This window comes from Cavia porcellus, unplaced genomic scaffold (genome assembly GCF_034190915.1).
Source record: "Cavia porcellus strain 051 isolate PalLab524CR breed Dunkin Hartley unplaced genomic scaffold, mCavPor4.1 scaffold_6, whole genome shotgun sequence".
Taxonomy (NCBI): Eukaryota; Metazoa; Chordata; class Mammalia; order Rodentia; family Caviidae; genus Cavia; species Cavia porcellus.
In genome coordinates this window covers 100170452-100195275 of record NW_026947489.1, presented here as the reverse complement: position 1 = coordinate 100195275, position 24824 = coordinate 100170452, and the positions used below count along the sequence as shown (strand labels likewise).

The 24824-nt window shown below is 44.3% G+C and overlaps 1 protein-coding gene across 1 annotated transcript in view; it reads left to right on the top strand.

The window, feature by feature from the left end:
* The window catches only part of Spon1 (spondin 1), a 273648-nt gene that overhangs the window by 6563 nt on the left and 242261 nt on the right, over positions 1 to 24824 (top strand). Inside the window, exon 2 of the mRNA XM_003465713.5 lies at positions 15633 to 15739. Coding sequence (XP_003465761.1) covers positions 15633 to 15739 — 107 coding nt within the window. The remainder of the gene's footprint in view (positions 1 to 15632; positions 15740 to 24824) is intronic.

Genomic DNA, 24824 nt, shown 5'->3' with positions numbered 1-24824 from the left:
GGCACATGTGTTAATGCCAGTCACATAAAACCATAATATCTCATATCCTATCATTTGGTTTTCTTCCTGATGTGTTTAGTCCGGAACATGTGAACCCATATTCCTGCTAACCGAATCAGTAAAGGAAAGAGTGTGGGGATGTACATGCCAGTGTCTGTGTGTGGCCTGTTCTCTTCTGCCTCCTCCCTCAGTAAAGGAGGTAGCCATGTAGAAAGAAAGAAATGAAAAAGGGAAGGAAGCAATGCGTGGTATGGGAAGGGGAAAAGAAAAAAAAGCCACAGGGATAGACATTCAGAATAAAATTGGGAGTCATTTGAGTACAGTAAAGTCAGAGGTTAGATTTGGGAGCCATTGTGGAGGGTGAAAATCACACAAGGCACCACTCTCCCTTGAAGAGACTTTGAAATTGTACATCAAATATAACAGACACCAGCTCCAAGCTGGCCTGATTTATGCACCCCTCCAGATATGTCTGTTAGCGGGGAATAGAAACAAATTGGCATTTCTCAGTAGGTCCCACGTTTCTGTTTTCCCTGCAGCACTGGAATAGTTCCATGCCTCTTCAGTTGAGTGGCAGATAAAACCATTGGTATTTACTCCTTCAACACTAACACCCAAGCACAAAGTCTTCCTATATGACAGGGTGAAGGACCGGAAGGTCCTGTGTCATACTCTCTGGGGTAGGTCCATGAATAAAGTGGACTGGCAAGTACCCCACCCAGGCCCCTTAAAGTCCTCTCTTCCTCCATCCCTCCCTCCCCCAGCAGTGTCGCGGTTGCCTTTATGATGCGATGCGTCTCTTGCTGATATAAAATGTGCCTTTTTTACAGACCATCTCTGCCGGGCTGGAGCTGAGGCTCAGCCAGTGACCATGCAGAACTACTCTGCAAGTCTACCAGGCAAGGTTTCCAGCTTTCACAGAATATTTGAAACTGCCAGGAAAAATTCACGGATACATATACAGGGTCCTGACCACATGAACTGGTTTTCCTGAGGCCCCAGAGACCTGTGGGTCTATGTACAGTTGTTGGGTTGACATTTGCAAATATGTCTCATGGACTGGATGAGGGGCAAAGAGCAGGAAAGGGTTCCCAGCTCCCATGGCCAGGCCCAGCGCAGGAGCCCTGGAAGATGAACAGTCTCCAAAGCAGGCCAGGGAGCTGGGTGGTGAGCGCAGATGCCACAAGAAGTGCTAGGGTTGCTGGTCCCTCTCCTCCCCTGTCCCCCCTCTTCTTCCCGGAAGTTGCAGCACTGACCTTTGAATTTTCCAAGCACAGCAGCTCTTTCCCACGCCAGGCCCCTGTACATGCTCTTCTTCCAGCCTGCAGTGCTTGTCCCGGCCCTTTTGTAAGGCTGACTCTGTCCTTTCAGTCCTTCTGTATGAAGCCCCTCTTTAAGCCTAGCCTTCTCTGACCGCCTCTCAAGTTTCCCATCACTTTTGTCTGGTTTGCTTTCCTCATACCCCTCAAGCGCTCTCTGAATTATCTTGTTTATCATCTGCCTCCTCCAGTTAGACTTCATGGGAGCGAGGATTTTGTCTTTCTTATTTTCCATCTTATCTCCCACACTCAGAACAGTGCCTGGAGATAGCAGGCACTAAATCAGCATCGGTGGAAAAACAAAAAACAAAAAGATCATTTAAATCCCCCAAAGCCCTAGTGCCATTCTCTGTCCATTTCTGTTTATGTGCCCGTCTCTGTCTCTGTTTCTCTCTTTCTCTCCCCATGAAAGCTTGATGAAAGGCAGGAAAAGAGAGAAATCTCTCTCAGCCAAAAAGGTGAGCACCTTGGATGGCAGCAAGGAGCCCTACTTGGTGGCAGTAGAGAGAAACGATAACAGGTGCCCTGGGGACAGTGGCTGGAGGCGGGGCCAAGGTGAAGGGCACTAGAAGCAGAAAGAGAAAGAGAGACACAGAGAGAGAGAGAGAGAGACAGAGAGACAGAGAGAGACAGAGACAGAGAGAGAGAGACAGAGAGAGACAGAGACAGAGAGAGACAGAGAGAGACAGAGAGAGACAGAGACAGAGACAGAGACAGAGACAGAGACAGAGACAGAGAGCTGGTGTGTCTGGTGAGATGCCCCAACATTGATGGTGCCGAGGTGACCAGCAGAACAACAGCAGGCAAAGGGTAGAGGAAAGGAACCACCAAACTTAGTCGGTGCCAGGGAGGCTATGGAGAAGCAGGGCAGAAGGACTGCAGACCCATCAAACTGAGACACAAATTATTAAAGTGAATTTCCCCTAACCATTTGCTGTGGTTGCCAAACCTGGTTATGTGCTAGAATCACTCAGAGAGCTTTAAACCAACAGACAAAAGTTTCCTGGATTCCAGCAAAGGGCTGGATTCCAGGAATCCACATTCTTTCTTTTAACGCAAGATGGTGATAAAAAAGAATGTGTTCCCAGCCACAATCAGCACCTGCCCCAGGCCGTCTCACTCTTCCACGCCTTGCACCCTCAGCCCCTGGTCACTCCACAGCCTTGTCCTGGTACCCAGGGATGCCTGTGCAGTGGCCAGTGGAACCCACACCAGAACAACTGTGGTGTTTGTGTTGCCTTGGCAGGGAGGCTGGGGAGAGACAGAATCATAAGCTCTTTTTAGTTGGGGACACTCACACACTGGTGACTGCAAGACTGGGTCTAACCTTGTTGTACTTTTCTGCTGCCAAAGTCAGTGCCCTGTGGAACTTCCACACATCTGTCCAGGTTCCCACCTATGGAATCAGATGTAATAAGGTCTCTCCTTGGCCATATGTCAGCTTTTGTAGTGTTTGTGGATAAACAGCTGTAGTGGCCTCTCTTCTGCCTACAATGCCTGATTCTTCCATCATCCCCCTAGGACACTGCTTCAAGGTGGTGCTTTTTAGAGATGGTGTGGGTCTTTAGGAGGCAGGACCTTGTGGGTTATTGGGGGCATACTTTGAGGGGGACTCTGGAACCTTAGTTTTCCTCTGCTTCCTAGCTTGGTGGAAAGTGGTTCGCTCTGTGTGATGTGCTGCCTTTGCAAATATCCTCAAACCATGGGGACCACCCAATTTTAGACTGATTCTTCAGAACTCAGAGCCTTTTCTTTTTATAAATTCATTACCAACATTGACCTGTGCTAGTGTAACTGGACCTTGACCATAAGAGTTGACATAATTCCCCATTCAACTTATTCCGGCATGATTTGGGTCAGCTCTGTAGCTGCCAACCACTCACAGAATCTGGATTCTGTCCCCAAGTGACATATACACATAATCCAATTTGGGATTGTCCACATTTTTATAACCAGGCCTAATGAGTCTTTATCAAGGAAGTCCATCAGATTGTCAAGCAGGTCAGAGCCTAGGACAGAGCTCTTCAGACATCTCTTAGAGCCTCCCTCTTGAGCTGGCATTGTAGTGATATTGTTTCGAAGTTAGCAACCTGCTGTCATCCTGATGATGTTCACACAGGAGCCATCACCTCCTGGACAGCCACCTCAGTGCAGTTGTAAATACATTTCCTTTGCCTGCTGTTGATTCCTACAGTCTAGGCAGAATTATTTGTTTCTTTGTTTCAAAGTAATCCAGACTCTTCACTACAAGTGACAGAAACAGTCAAACCAAGGAAAGCAAATTAGGGAATGTATTGATTCCCATATTTGCAAAGTCCAGGGCTGGACTGGCTTTAAATGGAGATGGATCTAGGAACACAAACAGGGTCATGAGGTCTCGCACCCTCCCACACCCTATGTCTTCCTCTCTATTCTTTTTCCATTCCTCCCCTCCACCTCCTCTGTCTTTCTCCATCCAAACTTTATCTCTTGGCTGTGTTTCTATATGTTGTCCTTATTTTTCCTTACTACATTCTCCAAATGGCAGGGAGCATGACTGCCAAACCTTCAATGAAAAGCCTCTTGGCTAGTTCTGTGACCAAAAGAAAAGCTCTTTTCTTTCTCACGGCTAGTGGAAGTATCCTACTGAAGCGCTCTGATTGTCTAGATTCCATCACATGCCCCGAGAATCGAGTCCAGAGATAGACTGTATCGGGGACCTGGCCTGGATCTCCAATCTCCCAAACGAGTATACATCTAATGCTTAAAATAAATGAGATACATGGTATGATTTTAGGGCTCCAGAAGGACCAGAAGCCTCTACAGAGTTTGAGACCTCTGATGACTAAGACCAAGAATATCTCTGGATGGCCCATATTTATTTGGTATTCAAGGAAGGGGTTAGAGTGAAAACCGCAGGAAACTGAAAAGAGCTTGGGAGTGGTTCAAGGACTTTGCCAAGTAACAAATTATGTTTAATTTAGGAGAAATATCTTATGTTAATTTAGGAGAAGTATCTTAGGCGAAGATCTCCATGTTGCATCTCAGTACAGAAGTGGAATGCCTGCAGCTACATTCTTCATTTAGCTAATTGGAGTTGGAGCCAGGTATCCTCAGCTGTGACCTTATCTTGCCTCTTAAGGCAACTCTTTGCTCTCAGATCAGCTGGGCCATGCTGCAGCTCTGTATGTGTGTTCAATTTCCAGTTTCAACGACTCCCAACAGACTGGGTCAAGGTACAGTCACTTTGGTGACTTGATGTTTCAGGAGGCAAGTGTGATTGGCAACCCCCAGTTATCAAGTGGTCATAATAGGGAAGCTGCTGTGGTCTTCCTGAGCATCCTGCCCTCATCCATATCGCCTGACACATTGCAACTTCCCCAGGAGTATCTTGCCATTTGTATTAGTTAGCTTTCTACAATTGTGACAAAACACCTGAGACAGGCAACTTAAGAGGAGGAAAGGTATGTCTTGGCTCATAGTTTTAGAGGTTTCAGTCCATGATATCTTGGCCCTGTTGCTTTGGAGCAACAGGATAGCATGTAGCCAAGGAGATCTGCTTACCTCATGGTGTAAGAGAAATCAGAGAGAGAGAGAAAGAGAGAGAGGAGAGAGAGAGAGGAGAGGGAGAGGAAGAGGGAGAGAGGGAGAGGGAGAGGGAGAGTGAGAGGGAGAGGATGAGGCTAGAGGGAGAGGGAGAGGGAGAGGAATGGGCCCATCTCCTTGAAGGCCCCAATTCCAGTAAGCTAACTTCCTTCCACTAGGTCCCACCTTCTGAAGCATCCCCCAATCTTCCAGTAGTGCCACAAGCTGAGGACTAAGGCTTTGTCAACACAGGTCTTTGGACAATGCTCAGGTGCCAACCCTGCAATCCTTCTTCCCTTCCATCCACGCACTGTACAGCTCAGGACTCTTCCATCTGCTCCAAGCGACCATGCAATGATGTAACACATGGGGAAAAGAATGAACTGTTATTGAGCTGCTGCAATGTGCTTCATATTCATTATCTCCTTTAATCCTCATAACAAATCCATGAGATGATAATTAAGATCCTTATTTCATAGAGGAGACAGGTTTGCTTTTTAATATTTTATTGATTTAGCATACATTTTTATATGCTTTCTCTTATACATTCATTAGTTACCAACATGAGGTAAATAATATTACTGCTGATTTAGAGGGAAAGAAAGTGAGACAAAAGGAAGTTAACTACTTCGCCCAATGTTACATGTAATAAACAGAAGGAAATATGAACCCTGGCCTTTAGCTACTTGCGTTGTAGAAAGATTGCCCTTTCAATTTTAAATATACATGCTCTTTAATTTGGAATGGGAGAAATTTCATCACTGGCTGGACAAGAAGGACATTCAGGGAAGCAGCATGGTCCAATACTCTCCCCATATATACTTGCTCACTGTGGAGCCATTGGTCCTTCCTTCCCAGTTGCCAGTCAATCACCAGTAAGACTTCTGCTTGATCCTGGCTGGGTGAGTTCAATTCCTGTGCCAATTTCTTAGTGAAGCATGTGAGTTACAGTCCACTGAACTCTCCAAGTTGTGTAGAATGGAGGAGGAGAGCCCTGTGACTTAATTAATGCTCCACTGGTATTTATAACCTCACAGTATAGGCTGAGACACAAATTCATTATGATTGACATTGTAGCAGGAAGACTGGACACATCAGTTCCACACCTTGGGTGGGTGGCAGAGCCTGACCAGGGGATGGAGGTAGGACCTGACTAAGACCTTCATATTGAGGTTGGGGTTCTGAGTCTGAAACCCAAGGTGCTGAGTGGGGAAGGTTACGGAACTGGAAATAGAAAACAATTCCTGGACCTCACTGCAGTTCTGTGAAGTTTACATTTGTAATACCATGGAAAGATTATGGGAATTCCAAAAAATGAATTCCAATCTGCCAGAGCAACCTATGGTAAGAACAGACACTAAGATATATACATATTTGTAGTTGTGGGGAGCCACAGGGTTCCTAAGTCCAACTAGTACCATGGCTAACCAGAAGAAAGGCCTCGACCCAGGGCCGAACCAGGTTTTATTAATTCATAAAGAGGGCAGTAGCTCAGGAATGAGTGACTGTAGTTACAGAGGGAAGTATATGAGCATCATGAGCTGGGTAGGTAAGAGCCTGAAATCACCTCTGCAATATGCTGAGAGAGAGAGAGAGAGACAGATGCAGAAAAAATGATCTGCATAAAACAAATCAAGGCAGTGTCTAATGTTTCGAGGTCAGTGCTTCAGGTTTGATGTGCAAGTTTTTATGCCCTGAGACATCACAGCCTCTTTCAACAGACTTCATGGCCTCTTTCAACAGCATAGCTCTCCACCGGCTCACACACACTTCTTGGGAGCTGAGGGCAGGGCAACGCTGACCTGTCATCTTGCTTCAAAGACTACACTTCAGCGCGCCTCCGCTAGACCCATTTGCATTGCTTAAAGCCAATTGAAGGAATGTCCTAGCCAGCTCTGCATATATCAGTGCATGGAAATAGGGCCAAGTTTAACCAAAATGGAGACAACTGTTCTTCTTCTAAGGAGAATCATCCAGGTGGTCCTCCAAAACTGGACAAGATGCATGCAACGAAGGTAATAAGCATAGACGATAAATCGGGTAAGTAGCACTTTGTCCAAGGTTTTGCTAGATTGTTGACACACTAACATTTGAAGGATCCAGAAAGCTATCTGGGAATTAGGCAGGGCTGGCTTTTCATATGATAAATGTACCCTTGGATGAGAACTCCACATTGGGTGAGAATTTGAGGTCAAGCCCAGTGTGAAATACTAGTGTTCACATAAACAAGGCAGGCCAGGCTGGCCCTGCCCCTGAGATGGCTTTGAAAGAAGGGCAATAACCCTCAACCTTCAGTCTTAAGATCTGATTCTGTCTGAGCAGGAAGGCCTCTAGCTCAGACCCTTCAGTACCACCTCAGCTCCTCCAGGGTAACACCCACACTTCTGAGCAGGGCATAAAAGGCCTTCATCCACCTGCCCTATGCTTGTCTTCCTTATCGATCCTCTTAGGACACTTTCACGAGGATGAGTCCTATTTCTAGGGCTGAGGTAGCTCACCATGCCTTTCCCTCTACTTGTGGCTCCTGCTGTCCACTGGAAAATCCTTGGTTAACACTCGCCTTGAGGTTCAAATGCTGCCTCCTTAAAGCCCCCTCTACCTCGCTCAGGTAGACTCAGATGTTCTCTCTTCGGGGATCCCAGAGCGTATTGTTCATATACCTATTACAGCCATCGCGTGCACTAAACAACATCTGTTGATTTTGTTTCTCCCAGCTTCAGACCAGACTCTGTGTTCCTAGGAAGTAGAAGCCATGTCTTTTCTCTCCAGGAATGTGGCATTGGAATAGCAGAGCAGATGCTCTGTACACAAAAGGACAGGGCTGCAGATGTAGCTCAATGATCAAGTGCTTGGCTAGGAAACACAAGGCCCTGAGTTGAATCCCCAGAACTGGGGGAAAAGTGACCATAGTATACAAGGTAAACCCCCCAGGAGACTTTGGAGAAGAGACCAGAGCAGATATGAGCAACCTCATTGAAAACTGTTAATGCATGAAAACACTGTTCATGCATTAATTCAGCAAGTGTGTGTTGAGTATTAATTATGTGTTAAGAGAGAAATATGCTAAGTCGGGTCTGGTGACACTGCCTGTAATCTTAGCACTCAGGAAGCTGAGGCAGGATTGCTTTGAGTTTGAGGCCAGTCCAAGATGTGTAGTTCAAGGCCAGCCTGAACTACATAGTGAGGCCTTGCTTCAGAACACACACACACACACACACACACACACACACGCACTCCATTTATTGTAAAAAAAAAAAAATTACTCAAATTTCCCCATGACCTGGCCCTGTAAAAATTGTCCCCAAAGACAATGAATTCAGTCACAATCTTCCCAGTGGGCTTTGCTCGGTTCTGTGGAGATTCAACCATCTTCCCCAGGACAGCTTTCTAGTCTTCATCATCCTGGTCTTTTCCATCACACTCACCATCTTCATCCCAGTATTCCAACCACTCCCACCACCAGCACTTGTGCTTTACAAATTCTTGCACTTACAAGGGCCAGGCAATACTCTCAATATCTGTTTAATCCATTTGCTGTTCCTACGTAGAAAGGCAATATCATTAATTTCTTTTTAAAAATGAGGAAATGGGAAAGTCCAATAACTTGCTGGAGGTCACATAACTAATAAGTGGTAGCACTGGGAATTTAATCTTAAATCTTTGCTCTTAACCACTTCCCTGTGGGTGCTCATGGGATGACTCTAAATAGCCTTTCTGTCTTCTTTTTTAAAAAATCCTTTGTAAGCATTTTTCTTGAGTTTTTCTTTCCTTTTTTTACTTTTTTTAAAAATTTTATTTCTTAATGGCCTCTCCTGGGAGGCACTTGGGAGGAGTCATTAGAGAGAAGATTGTATTATTTATGGCCCGTCAGTCATCTTCAGTTGTTACCAGGACACAGAATATGATATACATTTGTGTCTTTCAGAAGTCACATAATGGAGTTCTCTGGAGAGAAAGAGCCTCCTGTCTAACTTCAATTTCTACTATGTAATCACCTCATCACTAGTGATAATTATGAACGGAAAGCCCACACTGAACTCAATGTCCAGAGGCGCCATCTTGGGTGTTGTATTTAATAAATTGGAGTACAGCCTGAGTTTTCTAGAACCTACAGATATGCAGTATTCTGGGAAGCTGAGTGTATGACTAACCCTTTAAATGTACTGTATAAATTTATAAGGAGATGGTTATTTATCATTCAGAAATATTTTAATAATCTTTAGCAAAATCTAATTGATAGAAGAGTTCACAAATCATAGAGATTACTGATTACATATTGAATCTACCCCCCATAACAGAATCCAAGTCAAAAAATAAAATATATCCAGGAGTGGTGGCACACAGCTGTAATCTCGGCACTTTGGGAGGCTGAGGCAGGAAGATTAAAAGTTTGAGCCTAGCCTGGGCAATTAGTGATTTTAGTCTCCCTAAGTAAATAAAATTTTAATTTTTGGGCCAGGAGTTTAGCTCAACAATACAAGTGCCTGCCTGGCAAGCGCAAGTTTGTAAACTCAATCCCTGGTACAAAAAATAAATAAATAAATAAATTTTTTTTTTAAAAGCTGGGATGTGGCTCCATGCAAGAGGCCTGGGTTCAATCCCCAGTACTATAACAACAACAGCAATAATAATAGTCTTCAACAAGTGCTCCAGTAGCATCTCTCCTGTCCCCCAAATCCAGTGCCTCCCTTTCCTGCTGGTCTACTACCTTGACTTCCAGCCCCATAGAGCCCCATGCCTGTTTTTGACTGTCATGTAAATATATTGATGCAGCCATGCCATTTGCATTCTTTTTTTTTTTTTTTTTTTGGTCTTTTTCATATTTTATCGGTACCAGGGATCGACTCACGACTGCCTGCTTGCAAGGCAGGCGCTTATGCCGCTGAGCTAAATCCCCAGCCCCCATTTGCATTCTTTTGAGCCTGTCCTCTTCCCTGGGGATTATCTGTGTGATCTTCATCCATGTTGTGTGTAGCAGTGTCTTTTCTAGGCAATTTGCATACACCAGTGGACATTGGTTACATGCAGATGTCACAATGAGTACATTCGCTGGACCGCTGATGGCCACGGGAGTGTTTCCAGCTGGGACAAGTAGTGTCCCTGTGAACATTCGTAAATGCCTTCTGTGCACACATGTATGCCATCCTGCTGCGATAGGTGTGACATTGCTAGGTCATAAGGTAGGTGTATGTTCAATTACAGTGAATACTGCCAATGGACTTGCCAGCAAAAAATTGCTAATTTTCGTTACATCAATCATGTTTGAAAGTTCCAGTATTCAATGTTGTTAATGCTTTTAAATTTAGTCAGTCTGGGGGATATGCAGTCATATTTTACTGTGGATTTAATTTTTATTTTTCACCAATGAGGTTAAGAGCTGTAGCATCTACTTTTGTGAAGTGTTAATGGGTCATTTGGATTATCTTTTTGTATTGAAATGTCTTTTTCTTATTGATCTGAAGATCAATACGATTCTGGATAGGAGTCAGCTGGTACTTATATGATTGGGATGATCTTTTTCATACCACGACTTGCTTTCTTACTCTTAATCATGTCTTTTGATGAGCAAAAGTGTGGTATCGCTTCCTTTCTATATCTCGTACTTTATGGTCAGTCCTTTTTTGTATCCTGTTTAACAAGTTTTTTTCTGCTCCAAGGTCATTCACATTTTATGTTATGCTACCTCTTAAAAACTTTATGGCTTTACTTTCACATTTAGCTCTACGATCTTATTTTGTGTATGCTGTGAGGTAAGGGCTTGCATCCACCTTTTTTCTATCTGGCTATTCAGTTGTCCAAGCTGCATTTATTGAAAATATTTTTCCTTGTGGCTCTGGTACACTTGTTATCATAAATCAGATCCCCAGCTAGCGGTGGTAGTGCACACGTGTAATCAGCGCTAGGGAGACTGAAGCAGGAGGGTTGCTGCGAGTTCAAGGCCAAACTGGTTTACACAGCGAGTTCAAAGCCAGTGTGAACTACACAGTGAGACCCTGTCTCAAAAACAACAACAACAAAAATCTCCATATACTGGTAGAACTTGTCTGGATCCTGCTACATTTTTCAACTGGTCCATTTTTCCTTTCTAGGCTATGCTATAGCACTCTGGCTGAATTTCTGTAGCTATGTAAGTCTTGATATCTAATAAAATAAGCTTTTCATTTGTTACATCTTTCCCAAGATACTCTTGGCTCTTTGCATTTCCATATAAATTTTAGAATCGGTTTGTCAACATGATACACACACATACACACACACATACACACAATGAAACTCATTTAGACTGCACTAAATCTATAGATCAGGTCAAGGAGCACTGACATTTTTAACATTGACTCTTTAGTCCATGAAGACTATTCAGTTAAATTCAGTTGTGCATCAACCCTATACTAACCAGATATGATTCTTGCCCTTGAAGTACTTATACATTTGTGAACAAACACAGGAACACCAAAGAGCATTGCCAATATTAATACACACCTAATGCCTAAGGAGACTTTAAGGACCTTATACAGATTAGTCTATTTCTACTTCATACCAATACTTTGAGGTTCAGTGTGGTTGTGTTAACTATACAGGCTTTTATGTAAAAAAAAAAATTACACTTACTAACTATTTTGGGTTTAATATAGATACAGGCTTTTACAAATACAGAAAATAGCTTCTAGGTCCTCTTTATTCTTTCAAATATCTTCAGAGAATCATACCTAGAATCTGATGACTGCAAGGTACTGGTGAGGAGGAAGAAAATTCAACGCCTTCTCAAAAATAAGTTACAGGTTTTGATTATTTTTATTTGCTTTTTTCACAAAGTGTCCAATAGAGTTCCTACGAGATTTAAAACCATTTTTACATTTACACAGAATGTTTAATATATCAGTGTAGCTATATTAGCTAATAATCAGGATAAATGCCTTCAATGAAGAGGCAAGGCACCTGGGTTCTACTTGTCATCTTGCTTGGTGTGATCTTGAGTCTCAACTTCCGGATATCAGAAGCTCTAGCTCAGAAGGCAAAGGGTTAAGTCAGGCCATCCTCCATATCTTTTCCAGCTGTTATGTTGTAAAGCCAGGAAATCAATAACAAGTTCCAGGCTGTTTGGGGTCAGGGATTTTTAGAACTCATTATGAATGTGTAGTACTTTTAATCTTTTTTTATTTTTTAGTCTTATTATTTAAAAATTAAGCACAGACACACATCCCTAATTCGTCTATGTTCTTCTGCGCACAGTATTTAAGAATGTTTTCCTACTTAACAACTTCTTCATCGTAAGCAATCAGAAAGTTCCTCAAACTGTGGTGGTGCAAGCCTGTAGTCCCAGCACTTAGGAGGCCAAGGCAAGAGAAGCAGGAGTTTGAGGCCAGCAGGCTACACAGACAGACGTTGTCTCAAAAACAAACCCAACAGCCCTCAATCCTCAAGGTGAAGTTTTAACTTTTTCTCTTTACTGTTATTATTTTGGGCTTCCTTTTTTAATTTCTCCATGATCTCGTCTGCAGTTGCAAAGACCAAAAAAGCTTCTTCACTTCTTTACGGGATTTAGGACCCTCATCCCACACCACACACCTCCCTCTTTTAGTGTTCTGGGGGCCGGGTGGGGAGAGGCCAGCAGCCTCGGTGGCAGCTGCCCCTTCCCACGGAGATGCTGCCTTAGCTACCTTTATGGCCTCATGTGTCAAGTGTTTTGTTTGGAGTGGGGCTTGGTATGGATGGCTGTGGTAACTCCTTTAGGATCAGCTGTCCCCGGAAGCAAGGAAGGGGTCTGGTTTCTAGCTCTGGCTGGCACCCTTGTACCAGCACATCATCTTTCTTAGGCATCTTGGGACCCACCAGAGGGGAGCCCCGCCGAGACCTAGGAGCTGGTCCTACCAGGAGCTCCTTAGCCCACAATGAGTTGCAGTGCCTGACCTGGGGAGGCCTGTAGGTGCTTTTATTGTAATAGGATCTGAGAAAAAGAGCACCTGGTCTTTATGGAGAAGTCAGAGAAACATTGTGCCAAAAGTGAAAATATAGCTTATTCTGAAGATGTTTTCCAAGCATGGAGGAAGCCGAACACGTGAGAAAATGCAGCAAGATGAGCTGGTGGGGTTTTCAGAAAACTGCCCGTGAGTGAATCCCAGGACGATCACAGTGTTTGGGAAATGGGGTGTGGCTGGTGGAGCTGCAGAGGCAGGATCCGGGGGACTTCCCTTCAGGTTGGGGAGTCCAAGCTCTAACTTAAAGGCAGTGGCTGGAGAGCAAGGATCCCCCCCTGGGCCTTGGGTGGCTGCCTCAGAGGCCAAGCCTGTCATCACAAGGCAGTGGCTTAAAACAATGGGCCTTCATTCTCCCATCCTTCTGTGTCTAGGAAGATAAGGCTGATTGGATTTAAGGCCACTGTAATCCATGATGACCTCTTCTTAATCAATTATATCTGCAAAGACCCTGCTTCCAAATGAAATTGCACCTGCAGGCACTGGAGAGGTTGGAATTACAACATATTACTGTGACTTTTCAGAGAACAAAATTTAACTCACAACATAAAAGCCTCAGATGAGGATTATGGGTGTGGGTGATTTAGTAAGGAAGTACTCCCCAAGGAACAAGAAAGGATGTAGGAGAGGCAGGACAGGGACAAGGCTGTGACCCCAGGCTAGGGCTCTCTGTTGTTGTAGTCTGGTTCTGCGGAGTCATTTTTAAACATAGCAGACCCCTCAGCACTGTCCTTGCCTGCTGGGAGGGACTATGAAGCAGAAGGGACTCCAGCGACCTGGGGACTGCCCGCCAGAAAGAGCTACAGTGCTGGGCACCAAAAGCAAAGATACAGCAGCACAAGGTCGCGTTAAAATGGTTCCAGGGAGTTTGAGGACATCTAGGTGAAGCACCTTTACTGTGTCCTTTGTTCTTTGTTCCTGTTGCTCCAGAATGGTGCACAGCCTCTGTGTTGGCACACTGATGGCATGCATGCCCACCACTGGCTTTGAAAACTAGAAGTTTCACAATCACTGGCTTAGGCTGCTTTGGGCTGTCCTTGTCCCTCAAGAGATTCCAGTTCTGTCTCCTGAAACCATGAGTGCCATTTTCTGCTTGACAATGCTGAGCCACACATTTCTTACTGTTCTTATTTTACTGTGCTTTTTTCCTCATCTTTCTCCCTTACTGTTTCATCAGTTAGACATCAATAGCCAATCAGAATGCTCCTTTACTTTTGCGGACTGAACTGACCAATCATGGATGATACTTGCAAATCACTGTGTCCTAAAGTTCTCTGTGATATCATTGTGTTGGTGGCTCATGGACTACAGTATCTAAGAGAAGAGAGTGGTTTTAGTTTTGGAGTTTCAAAGTGCTTTGCTTTCTTTCATAATTGAAACTACTTGGAGGAATTTGAAGAACGAAATGCTTCTCCCCAAATGTAGGTTGCATGTCATAATTACATAATATCACTTAAATGAATTGACTTGTAAGATTTTAAAAATAATAATGAGTCCGTACCTGTAAAAGGCCCACATCATGATGAATATATTTAGTATGTGAAACCATTGGTAAAGCACTCAATGATAGAGAGGGAACCTTCAATTTTGACCTTAAATTATTAGCCTCTGAATGGTTTGGAGTATCTGTTGACTGCTGTATGTTTTCACAAAGAGATTTTCTGTCCTCCTAGCTTTCTATCCATGAAATTGGAAGGCTGGATTAGAGGATACTTGAGATCCCTTGAAGTTCTAACATCAATCCCATACCTAAATCCCAGAATCTTAGCACTTTAATTTAGGCGATAAAGTAGCTTAAGTCCCAATTTACATCCATCTGAAGGAATTTGAACATCTATTATTTGCTTGATGATGGGATATAAAGGGAATCAAACTCAGCCCTCTCCTGTGTTAACTCACAGTCCAGTATGAGGCAGGTTAACAGAGAATTGCAAGTCAGTATAAAAATCTGCAATAAAAGATTCTTGTCTCAGGACACTGAGTACCACTGAGAGAGATGACCATCATTGCATTGCTGAGCAGGTCCTGGAAATAGATTTCAATGGAAAAAAAAGTATAAATATGGTCAGTGTGTGATTCTTCATGTACTTATTCAGAAACCCAGCATCATTCTGTCTGTGACTCCACTGTCCTTTCCCTGGACATCAGAGTCCTCTGCTGTGTCCCCGACATTCAACAGGTAGAGATGGCAGCGAGAGTAGAGGTTCATGGGAAAAGTCTGTACGGGTCAGGCTTGGAGGTCACGGATGTCATGTCTGCTTGTGCTTCTTACTGGAAGAACTCAGACACCAGGAGACCTAACTGTGAGGCAGGCTGGAAAATATGGTCTAGCTGAGTTTCCACAAGAAAATGAAATGTGCTTTGCAGGACATATAGCTGTTGTACCACAAAAGGCATAGTAGGAGTTTATGCTAGGGGGAAATAAGTAGCTTTCTGCCCAGTCTGATGGAGGTGTTTGTGATTGTTGAGATGGGAGTTTCAGACCTGGGACTGTACCACATTGGGATTACCGGCCAAGGGCTGGCTCACTGCAACCTCGGTTGGTGAGTTTCCACGTGACAGAGCAGGTCAGGCATTTCATGGGTTCTAAATGTAAGCGGGAGCAGCATGAAGAGGGTGGAGACTTTCTGAGCTGCAGGTGAGCCTTCTAGGGTCCTCTGCCCCACTCGTGCCCTGCAGGTGTGGGATGTGGATGGAGAACTCCAGTCTATCCCACTGGACCACAAACAGCACAGTTGACTCCTATGTTCAGAGATTGCTCTCTTCTCTCTCACAGTGACGCTTTCCGCTGCCCCGCCCTCCTACTTCAGAGGCTTCACGTTAATTGCTCTCAAGGAGAACAGAGAGGGTGATAAGGAAGAGGACCATGCCGGTACCTTCCAGGTAAGACCCCACCAGGGTTCTCCCATGGTCCTCCTTTCGCTGTAGGTAGCAGCCATGTGCAAGGTGTGGAATAGGAGAGGCATGAGTGTCATGCAGGTGACTCCTTGTTCAAATGGCCCTTACAGAGTGAGCACCGGATGCTGAGAGTGTGTCTGAGCAGAGCTGGGCACCAGGCAGGGCCTACTTGCCCTGGCCGATCACGCTGCTCTTCCCTGGCTCCCGGTGCCCTTGGCAGCAGGCGGTGCAGCGTGGTGAGAGCCGGAACCTGGCAAGGTCCTGCGGACTCCCTGTGCGAGTGCTGTGTGATTGACTGGTAATTCTCTCTGGAGTAAACGGAACAAGAGCTCAGGACAGCCAGGCTGGAGGGAGTTCAAAGCGCTGGAGAAAGACTATTAAGGGAACGTAGAGACTGATTTATGAGGGAAGATTAAAAGAATTACACATGCTTTGCTTGGCTAAATGAACAGGGCTGAGTTTAAGAGGTGGTAATGGTCTTTGAATGTCCGTGCCTGCCGAGCAAGCTCCTCCAGGGCAGGCTTCCTTTGCCTTTGTACAAAAGGGCACAGCTAGACGAAAGTGGGTCAAGAGAAGAAAGGGAATCTCAAAGGCCAGGACCTGACAGTGAGTCATATTTCACTGTGGAGCAGCTTTCCAAGGAAAGTGGCGGGAACAGTGTCCTGTCGGAGGCTTAGCGAAAGGGGCTGCCAAGTTGTCCGAACACGTCCCAGAAGGACTGGGGCAGTCTAGGGAGGAGGCCCGGCCTGATGGGTTGTAACTGTTCCTCATTTCCAGTTTCCATTGTCCTGGAATTCATTTTATCTGGCTTTTGCAAACTGGCTTTTGAAAAATCTTGGGACAAATCCGGGAAACTCCTGGCCAGCTCTTAAAGACTCTGGGACGGTGTATGGATTCCTCAATGGCCTCTGTGCCCACATACTTTCTCTCTCCGAAGTCATCTTTTAATCCATGGGGGCCAAGTTGTAATTTTGAGTCTTAGGATTTAAAAAAAAAAATTTTGTCTGCTATTGTCTGGGATTCTAGGCTTCTGGCCTAGTGAGACTATGCTCATTATAATGTCCTTCAATGGCAAAGAAGTCCTTGGCATGCGTTAGAAGTGACCAACATTACTAGCGGCCAGTATCTTTGGAGTCTCCACTTTATGCCAGGCAGTTTAAGTCCTTTATCTTACTCAGTTTATCTGAGTTTAGCTTAGTTTATTGCTGTTTAATTCTCAAAACAACAACTGTATAAAAGGAAGTTGAAACTGGAGAGATTCAGTCACTCACCCAAGCAGCCTGTGAGTAACACAGCCTGCTCCCTCTATCAGGACATCTGACCCCAAGACTGCTAACCTCCCCACAGTACTGGGTGCACTGCCGCCACTGCAGGATGACAGCACTCACATTGAATCCCTCCAGCTTGCTGTGACAGTTTGCTTGGAGATGTGGGTGATTTATCCCATTGTGGTGGCAGAGAGACTGGGCACCAGAGTGGCAGGAGAGGACAAGGTCTAGTAGGAAATGTGTTTGTGGGGAGAAGGGGCTGTGATCCTAATGGTCAGCAGAATAAAACTGATCAGCTTCATGGTGCTTATAGCAGGATACACCCCCAAAAAATTGGCAACAGGATTGTGAACAGGTATTTGTATACCAATCTGCTATTCAGGAAAGATGGAAACAACCCAAATGGAAAGATGGAAACAACCCATACTTCATCAGTGGATAAAGTATGTTTTACATGTTTTACATGGAAAGGGTTTAGCACCCAGCCTTAAAAGGAAAAGAACTTTCATGCTTGCTACAACATAGATGAACCTCAAAGGCATTATGATTGTGAAATAAGCCAATCATGAAATGATAAATGTTGTACGACCTCACTCACGTGAGCTATCTAGCATAGTCAGGCGTTCACAGGATACAACATGGAACGGTAGTGGCCAGGAGCAAGCGGAACTGGGGAATCCTTGTTTAGTGAGTACAGTCTCAGTTGGGGAAGATGAGAAAAGTTCTGGAGATCAATAGTGATGTTGGTTACACAGCAGCGAGTGTTACAAGGCACCACACACTTAATTGTATTTAGGTGTGAGTACATTCTACCCCACACACAATGTGATGCTTAGTGTCAGGCCTGGTGGAGACCTTGCTTCTTTCTAGGTGCTTCTCCTGCAGTTTAATTCAGTCTATCGTCAGTCTTCTCAGCCTACTGTTTCTGCTCAGCTTAATTCTTGTCCTTGAAATTGACAGATGGATACAAGACGCTGCTCACAGTAGGGAGCCAGTTCATATTTGCTGAATAAGTGAACGTGCAAATCGCTCATTCTGGTAGTTTCCAGAACTCAGTGTTTTCTGGGACACTTTCAAGGCTATATCGCTTCTTGACTCTTCCTCCTCCTCTTGGAGCTTCTAACTTCTGCTTTCTGTGTTGTTTTTAGTTTTTGAGACAGTGTCTCACGGAGTCCCCTAGGCTGGGATTGATTTTAAGGTTCCTCCTGCCTCACCCTCCCAAGTGGGAGATACTAGGCATGCACCGTCATGCCCAGCTTGACATCTCTTCTTGTTACAGCGGCATCAGCACCACCTGAGAACTTGTTAGAAATGTAAAATTGAGCCCACCCAGACTTGCTGAATCAGACGCTGTCAGGGTGAGGCCTGCATCCTATGTGTTAGAAGCCTCGAGGGGAATCAAATCTGGTGCGGGCTTGGGCCTGGGCACCCTGAAGGTGATGAGACAGAGACCAACCTTCCAACTCCATGTCCTCCGCCATGACGCAACACATCTGTCTATTCTATCTGTTCCTTTGTGGTTCCCACCCACCCTGGAGGGATGGAAGTAGGTGAGACAGGAAAATACCCAGGCCCAGTGATGATGATCATGATAGCTCACGCTTCCTTGGTGCGTGATGCTGTTCTGAGAGCTTTTCGTTCATTAGCTGGCTTAATCCCCAGCAGCATGGTGAGGTAGGCATTATTATCCTATTTTTCACAGCTGAGGAACTTATGGCTCAGAACAATTATATAACTTTCAGAAAACCACTGAGCTCTAAGTGATGAAGCTGGGATTCCAACCCAGCAGTCCAGTGCTGGGCCTCTGCAAGAATTTCTCTCTACCCTGCCTCTTGGTGTACACATATTCAGTGAAAAAATGAGGGTCCACTGAGGCTTTTTACAATAGCAGTTCCTGTGCCCACTGCTTTACATACTTTATTCTCCTTATTTCTGTGTCAGCATTGTGAAGTTGGGGCTGCCAGACCCATTTTTCAGATGATGAAACTGAGTTTTCAAGAGGTTAAATTCACCAAAGCAGCCCAGCATTTCAAGGCTCTAATGTATGTGATAAACTTTTTTCCTTTTTGTTTTATGGTCCTGGGAATGAAACCCAAGACCTTGGTACTGACTTAGTCCCTTCCCTCCTTTTAAACTTTATTTTGAGTCAGGTTGTGGCCAAGTTGCTCAGGCAAGGCTCGAACTTACAATCCTCCTGCTTCTTCCTCTGAGTGCTGGAATTTTGGGTGTGCACCACCACACTCAGCTGCCAGTTTTCCTCTTCTACTTCATGTCCTCACCCCTTCCCTGCCCTGTGCCATTAAAAAATACACACTTCACTTGTTTCCCATCGTCCCACAGCTTCATGGGGAAGGAATCATAACCCAGGCCGCCACCTTACCCCTCCTACTCCTAAGCAGCATAGTCCCTATCTCTGCCCCTTCCAGTCTTCTCTGTGCCAATGCTTTGGAGCCATTCATTCATTCAGCCACACATACTGAGGTCCTCACTTGGGCCGGGCACCAAGTCTGGGAATTGGAGATGCAGAGATGAAGCAGTGGTCTCCTCATTGAGTTGTGCGTCCTCGTAATTATTCTTTACATTAGAGTTCATTGCTGGGGGAGAAACAAGTTACTTGCTAGAACATCAGCAGATAATCAGAAACTACAAATACTGTCATAATAAAAACAATAATGATCTACAAAAATACATCCCTCTTTGGTTAATACCCTCATTCCAAATATGACAACTCTGAATAATTGGGTCTTGCTATGAAGTTTAGCCAGGCCTTAAACTTACTTTGTGGCCCAGGTTGGGCTTGAACTCAAGACATCATGATATTTTTAAACTCTAGAGAAAAATCATATTCCTAGCTCTAAAAAGGACTCAGAATGGGATATTTTGCTTCCAAGTGAGTGACACTTTACCCACTCACCAATACAAGTGCCACAAAAGCAAACTCTAACGCTGCCTCTGCATCTCATTAGCTCTAAGGAGGACAGGAGTGATGAGCTTCCGGTCCCTGGGAGGGCAAAGGTTACAGCTCCCACCACCCCTGCAGGGTGGGGCCAGGGCCTCTTCTGGCCCCAGCCTCAGGGTCCTGCACAGTAGCCTTGGCACAGTTGGCTGCCAAGAGGGAAGAGATGTGGAATCTCTCTCCAATGCCGGCTGGGTGTACTCACAGTTAATTGAAAGTGACAAGGAATTCAGAGACTGTAGTGTCTACACAAAAATAACTTGCCAGTCCTTACAATTCAAAACCAACTGCTCCCTGGGCTGTGGTGGCCCAGCCAAGTGCACACTGCCTCCCTGGCCCTCTTTAGGAATGCTCATGAGTTTTCCAAGGGAGGCCTGCTCTGATCTCTCTCTCTCTCTTTAAACCTTTACCATGCATTTTTTTCCCCTGGACTCTATTCTTCTCCCTCAGTTAATGTTTTTTTTTGGACCAGAAATCGAACTCACAACCTCACACTTGCGGGGCAGGTGTTTAGGCCGCTGAGCTAAACCCTAGGCTCCTTCACTTAAAGTTTGTTCATTGTGCTTATTGCCTCCAGACATGCTCTCTATGTCGCGTGCTGACTTGTGTAGTACTTGCCCCGCCACTGAGCCCTAAGCTCCAGGAGACAGAGATTTTCTTCTCTCTTTCCCCATGGCGAGCAGCAAATATGCCTGGCACAGAATAGGCAGGCTCTCAAATACTTGACAGAATTTTTCATTAGCGCATGTCAGATATATAGAGTGGTGGGTTTCATTTGTGCAGATTTGTGCATCCACATGACCCTCCTTTACCCTGCCCTCTCCCATCTCCTTCTCCTCACCCTCCCTGCTGGCTTCACACTTTCTGGAGGGTATTTCAGTGTGTAAGATGTATTTTGATCATATTCCTGTCCCCTATTACCTACCCTTACACCCCACCTCTTCTTCTTCTTCCTTCCCTCCTGACTAATGTCCCCCTTCTATTTTTTTGATACAATTTTAAATGCAGTATTTGTGCTAAAATTCAAACTGCTGATGCATAACACCGTGGCTTTATTTTTAATTTAAGGCATGTAAGCATCCACTAGTTTGGACTGTCAACCAGCGACAAGCTCATTAATAAAGTGATATTTGCCTCAGAAACTCCCAATCAATACCATACAAGCAAATAGCTCAATAACTAGTCCTTTTGTATTATTAACCACCTATTTAAAAACTGTTTTGTAGTTCCCTCCATTAACACTGCTTATTAGCATCAAATGCATTCTGAGACATGTTAGAACCTGAAAAGGTTTTTGACACATTTTCCTAATTATAAAACGCTGTTGCACGTTTCCCTCCTCAGGAGTTCTCTGAGTTTATCTTATTCCTAGTCCTTATAAGATATTAAGATTTCTCATCTGCCAGTCATTATTATAAGAAAGAGAGTAAAAAGAGTTTCCGGCATAAAACTTCTGTTTTTAGTTTCCTATTTGGAATTCATTTGCTAGAACGGATTGCTGGATGTGTGCTTACAAACAGGGAAGATGTGGACATGTTTGTGGTTTTGATGTGTATGGCTAAGATGATCCCTTTTCTCCCACAGACTTCTCTCAGTATGTTTGCAACCACCTGAGGATGTGCATTCCATCGCGGTAGCAGCACCTGCTAATTAAGAAAACAGATTTGGGAGTAGGACTGGGCAACATGGGGTTTGAGCAGGCTAAAATGATGGACCAAGCATATAAAACAAAAGCTATGGAGGAACAGAGCAAGCCACCTACTTGGATCCATACAACCAATTGCTCACGTATAACAGATTTGGATTTTAAGCAGCATGTATAACAAAGAAGAACAAAATACAAGAACCTTTAGAACAAACTAGAACTGTTAGCTGGTTTTATGTTTAAATGAGCTGTCCTTGAGATAGGAAACTAATAAGGGGATCTCAGGGTGTATCCTGGAGTGGGAATCCAGAAACACAGGAATTAGGTTTTACTTTGAGATTTTATTTTCTTTGTGTTGCTGGGAGTTGAACCCAGGGGCTTCATATTGAGCTACATTTCTTTCTTTCTTTTTTTTTTTTTTTTGAGATAGGATCTTAATGACTGAACTTGTGAGCCTCCTGCCTCAGCCTCCCAGAGTGCTGGGAATGCAGGTGTGCACTGCAACACCTTACTGTTATGGAGTTCTTAATCCATTCTGAGAGAGCCCACAGAGCTCCCTTTCATTTTTTTATAGAGTACACATTTCTAGTGAGTTACTGTTGAAACATAAAATATGTTCTTTCATTTATTCAAATGTTTTTCTTTTGGAGTAGTCATTATACTTTATAATGATGCTTCAGAGGCTCATTTAATATTTCTTTGCCTTGCCATGCTGTAGGGAAAAGCAATGTCTGTCGTTCACCACTGGATTTGTGACAACAGACACTGTGTAATGTACGGTGGCCTCTCAGTAAATATTTGTCGAAATGAGTTAATGCATTGTTTACCAGGTATATGAAAGCGTATGGTCCTATGTTCTGAGCATATAGAGATGTATGAATAGGATGTGGTCCTAGTGTTAATGGGCAAGGTCAGCATCAGAACTTCTCACCCCTCGTAAGCTTTGTGTCCTGCTAAATCACAAACAGCCTGTAGAAGAATCTAGGTATTTATTCCTTAGAGAGTGGGTGCCTAGCCTGTATATTGCAGGGAAATACCATCTTACCTGTGATGTACAGTGAGGAGACCTTCACAGAAGAACAGCCCACTCGATGCTATAATAGCTGTGTGTGTGTGTGCAAAGAAGAAACAACTATTGGCAGGAAATGGGGAGTAAAAGTTAATTTGGGAGGACAGAACATTTATAGAGATGCGTTTCTTGTCACTTTATTCATTGATCATTCCTTGTAGAGATCATTTTGGAGCTATTAGGGTGGCTAAATTTTGCAGCTGGACAGGGGGGAAGGAGGAGGTTGGATGGGGAGACCACTCTGCTCTATGCTCACACCTCCACTTAGAGACCTGCCACAGTTTAACGTTCCACTGAGGGGGCACAAGGGCACAGTAAAAGTTTGCATGGAAAAAAATAAATGGATCAGGATGAAGGACCTTGTAGCCCTGGAGCTCACATGATATGAAATACCTCTGTGGAGCTGTGCTGCGGGAGGAACCATCAGGAGGGCTCATCTTAAAAGCAGTGTCAATACCTCTTGTCTGATGCTTAGTTTTCTTTCTGAAAATTGCCTGGTGATAATCACTAGTAAAAAGAACAAGCAGAGCTGGGTTGTAGCTCAGTGGCAGAGTACTTGCCTAGCAGTGAGTTCCCAGATGACTAGCTGTCCTCCCAAGCGAGGCCTGAGGCCGGGAACCACAAGCCTAACAAGACTTCAACAATACGCTTGCCACAAAACACACCTGTGTTTTGCAATGGAAAATATGGAGAAGGATAACGAAGAAAGAAAACTATTAACATCTGAGTATGTCTCCATCTCCCATGAGACCCCTTCCATGAGATGGGCACTGTTATCCCCATTTACAGGCAAAGTAAGACTGAGGGAACCAGAGATTTGATGGAAGGCACAGAGCAGTGAGTGAGGATAAACCATCTGAGGTCTGTGTCATCTTCTCTCTGCTGTATTTAATAGTTCCAAGGGGCCGACTGTGGGAGAGATGAAGACAGAAATCAACCCCTTGCTCCCCTAACATTCTTTCTGGGTTCGTCCAAAAATCACACGCTGGGTTTTTCATTTCACGGATTCATCATCCTCCAGGTCTTATCCTTTCAATGCCATCTTTCCTCTTAGCTGACATTGGTATCTTTCATTGATCCCGCCTAGAGTCTGTACCTCTGGTCCAGCTCTCTGACCTCTCAAACATTTGGCTCGCTTTTTTGACCCTGGTCTTCACACTGATACATTAGTCTCCTTTCTCTGCAAGACTGTGCTGAGAGTCCTAAACTGAGCTGTGGCCATCTCTTTCCCATGGCTTCATCAGGGCCTGGCATACAGGCCAGTTGATAAGTGTTTTCCAAATTGATGGATGACTGCCGCTGGAATTTCTGGCCCTGCCACTTGGTTGCTGGCATTAGCTGGTCTCATACTTTCCTGCATGGGAACTAGCATTGTTCCCACATCTGTTTCAAAAGGTCTGGAAATCATTTTCAAATTTGTGGTAGAATTGTTTAGTGGTAATACATAACATTTTACTGCCAAAGGAACTTTTATTGTGTATGTATTAAGTCATTTTTTAAAACGCCAATAAGTCACTGTGTGGTTATGCGATCCCTGCACCTTTAATGTGAAAGCAGTGTCCCTCCATGTCGATGGCATAGGACCGAATTCTGGTTTCACAAACACTTAAAGCCATCGTGTCTGCTTTTTCAATTAGAGCTACATTCAAAGTGTGGTTCGACTATCATTTACAGAAACGGTAACCTCAGATAGAATATTTACGCAACTCTTCATGTTATAATTAATTTAGCAATGCATATTTTAGAAACACAAGCCTTTTCACTGATTTCATTTATTTGTGAATAAATAGGTGAGCCCTACTATGGAGAAGTATATTTTAGTCTATAATGATATAGCTATAATAGCAGCACAACAACAAAAATCCCTGCCCTTATGAACACTGTGTTCTTAAATTTTTGATCTTTTCCATTGGACAATATCACAATTTTCTGGGTCATATCATTTTTAAGCTCATACATACTGTTAGATCACTTGCCACTGCATCTGTGTGAGGAGTTTGAGTAGGCACCGGACTCAGAGCTTACATTTAGAGACCTGTTTGACCTTTATCAGGTTTCATGTCTTAATTCCTGACTCCCCTCCCTAACTTTGGGTACAAAACTATCTCTCCAGATGACCCATAGCTGTCACC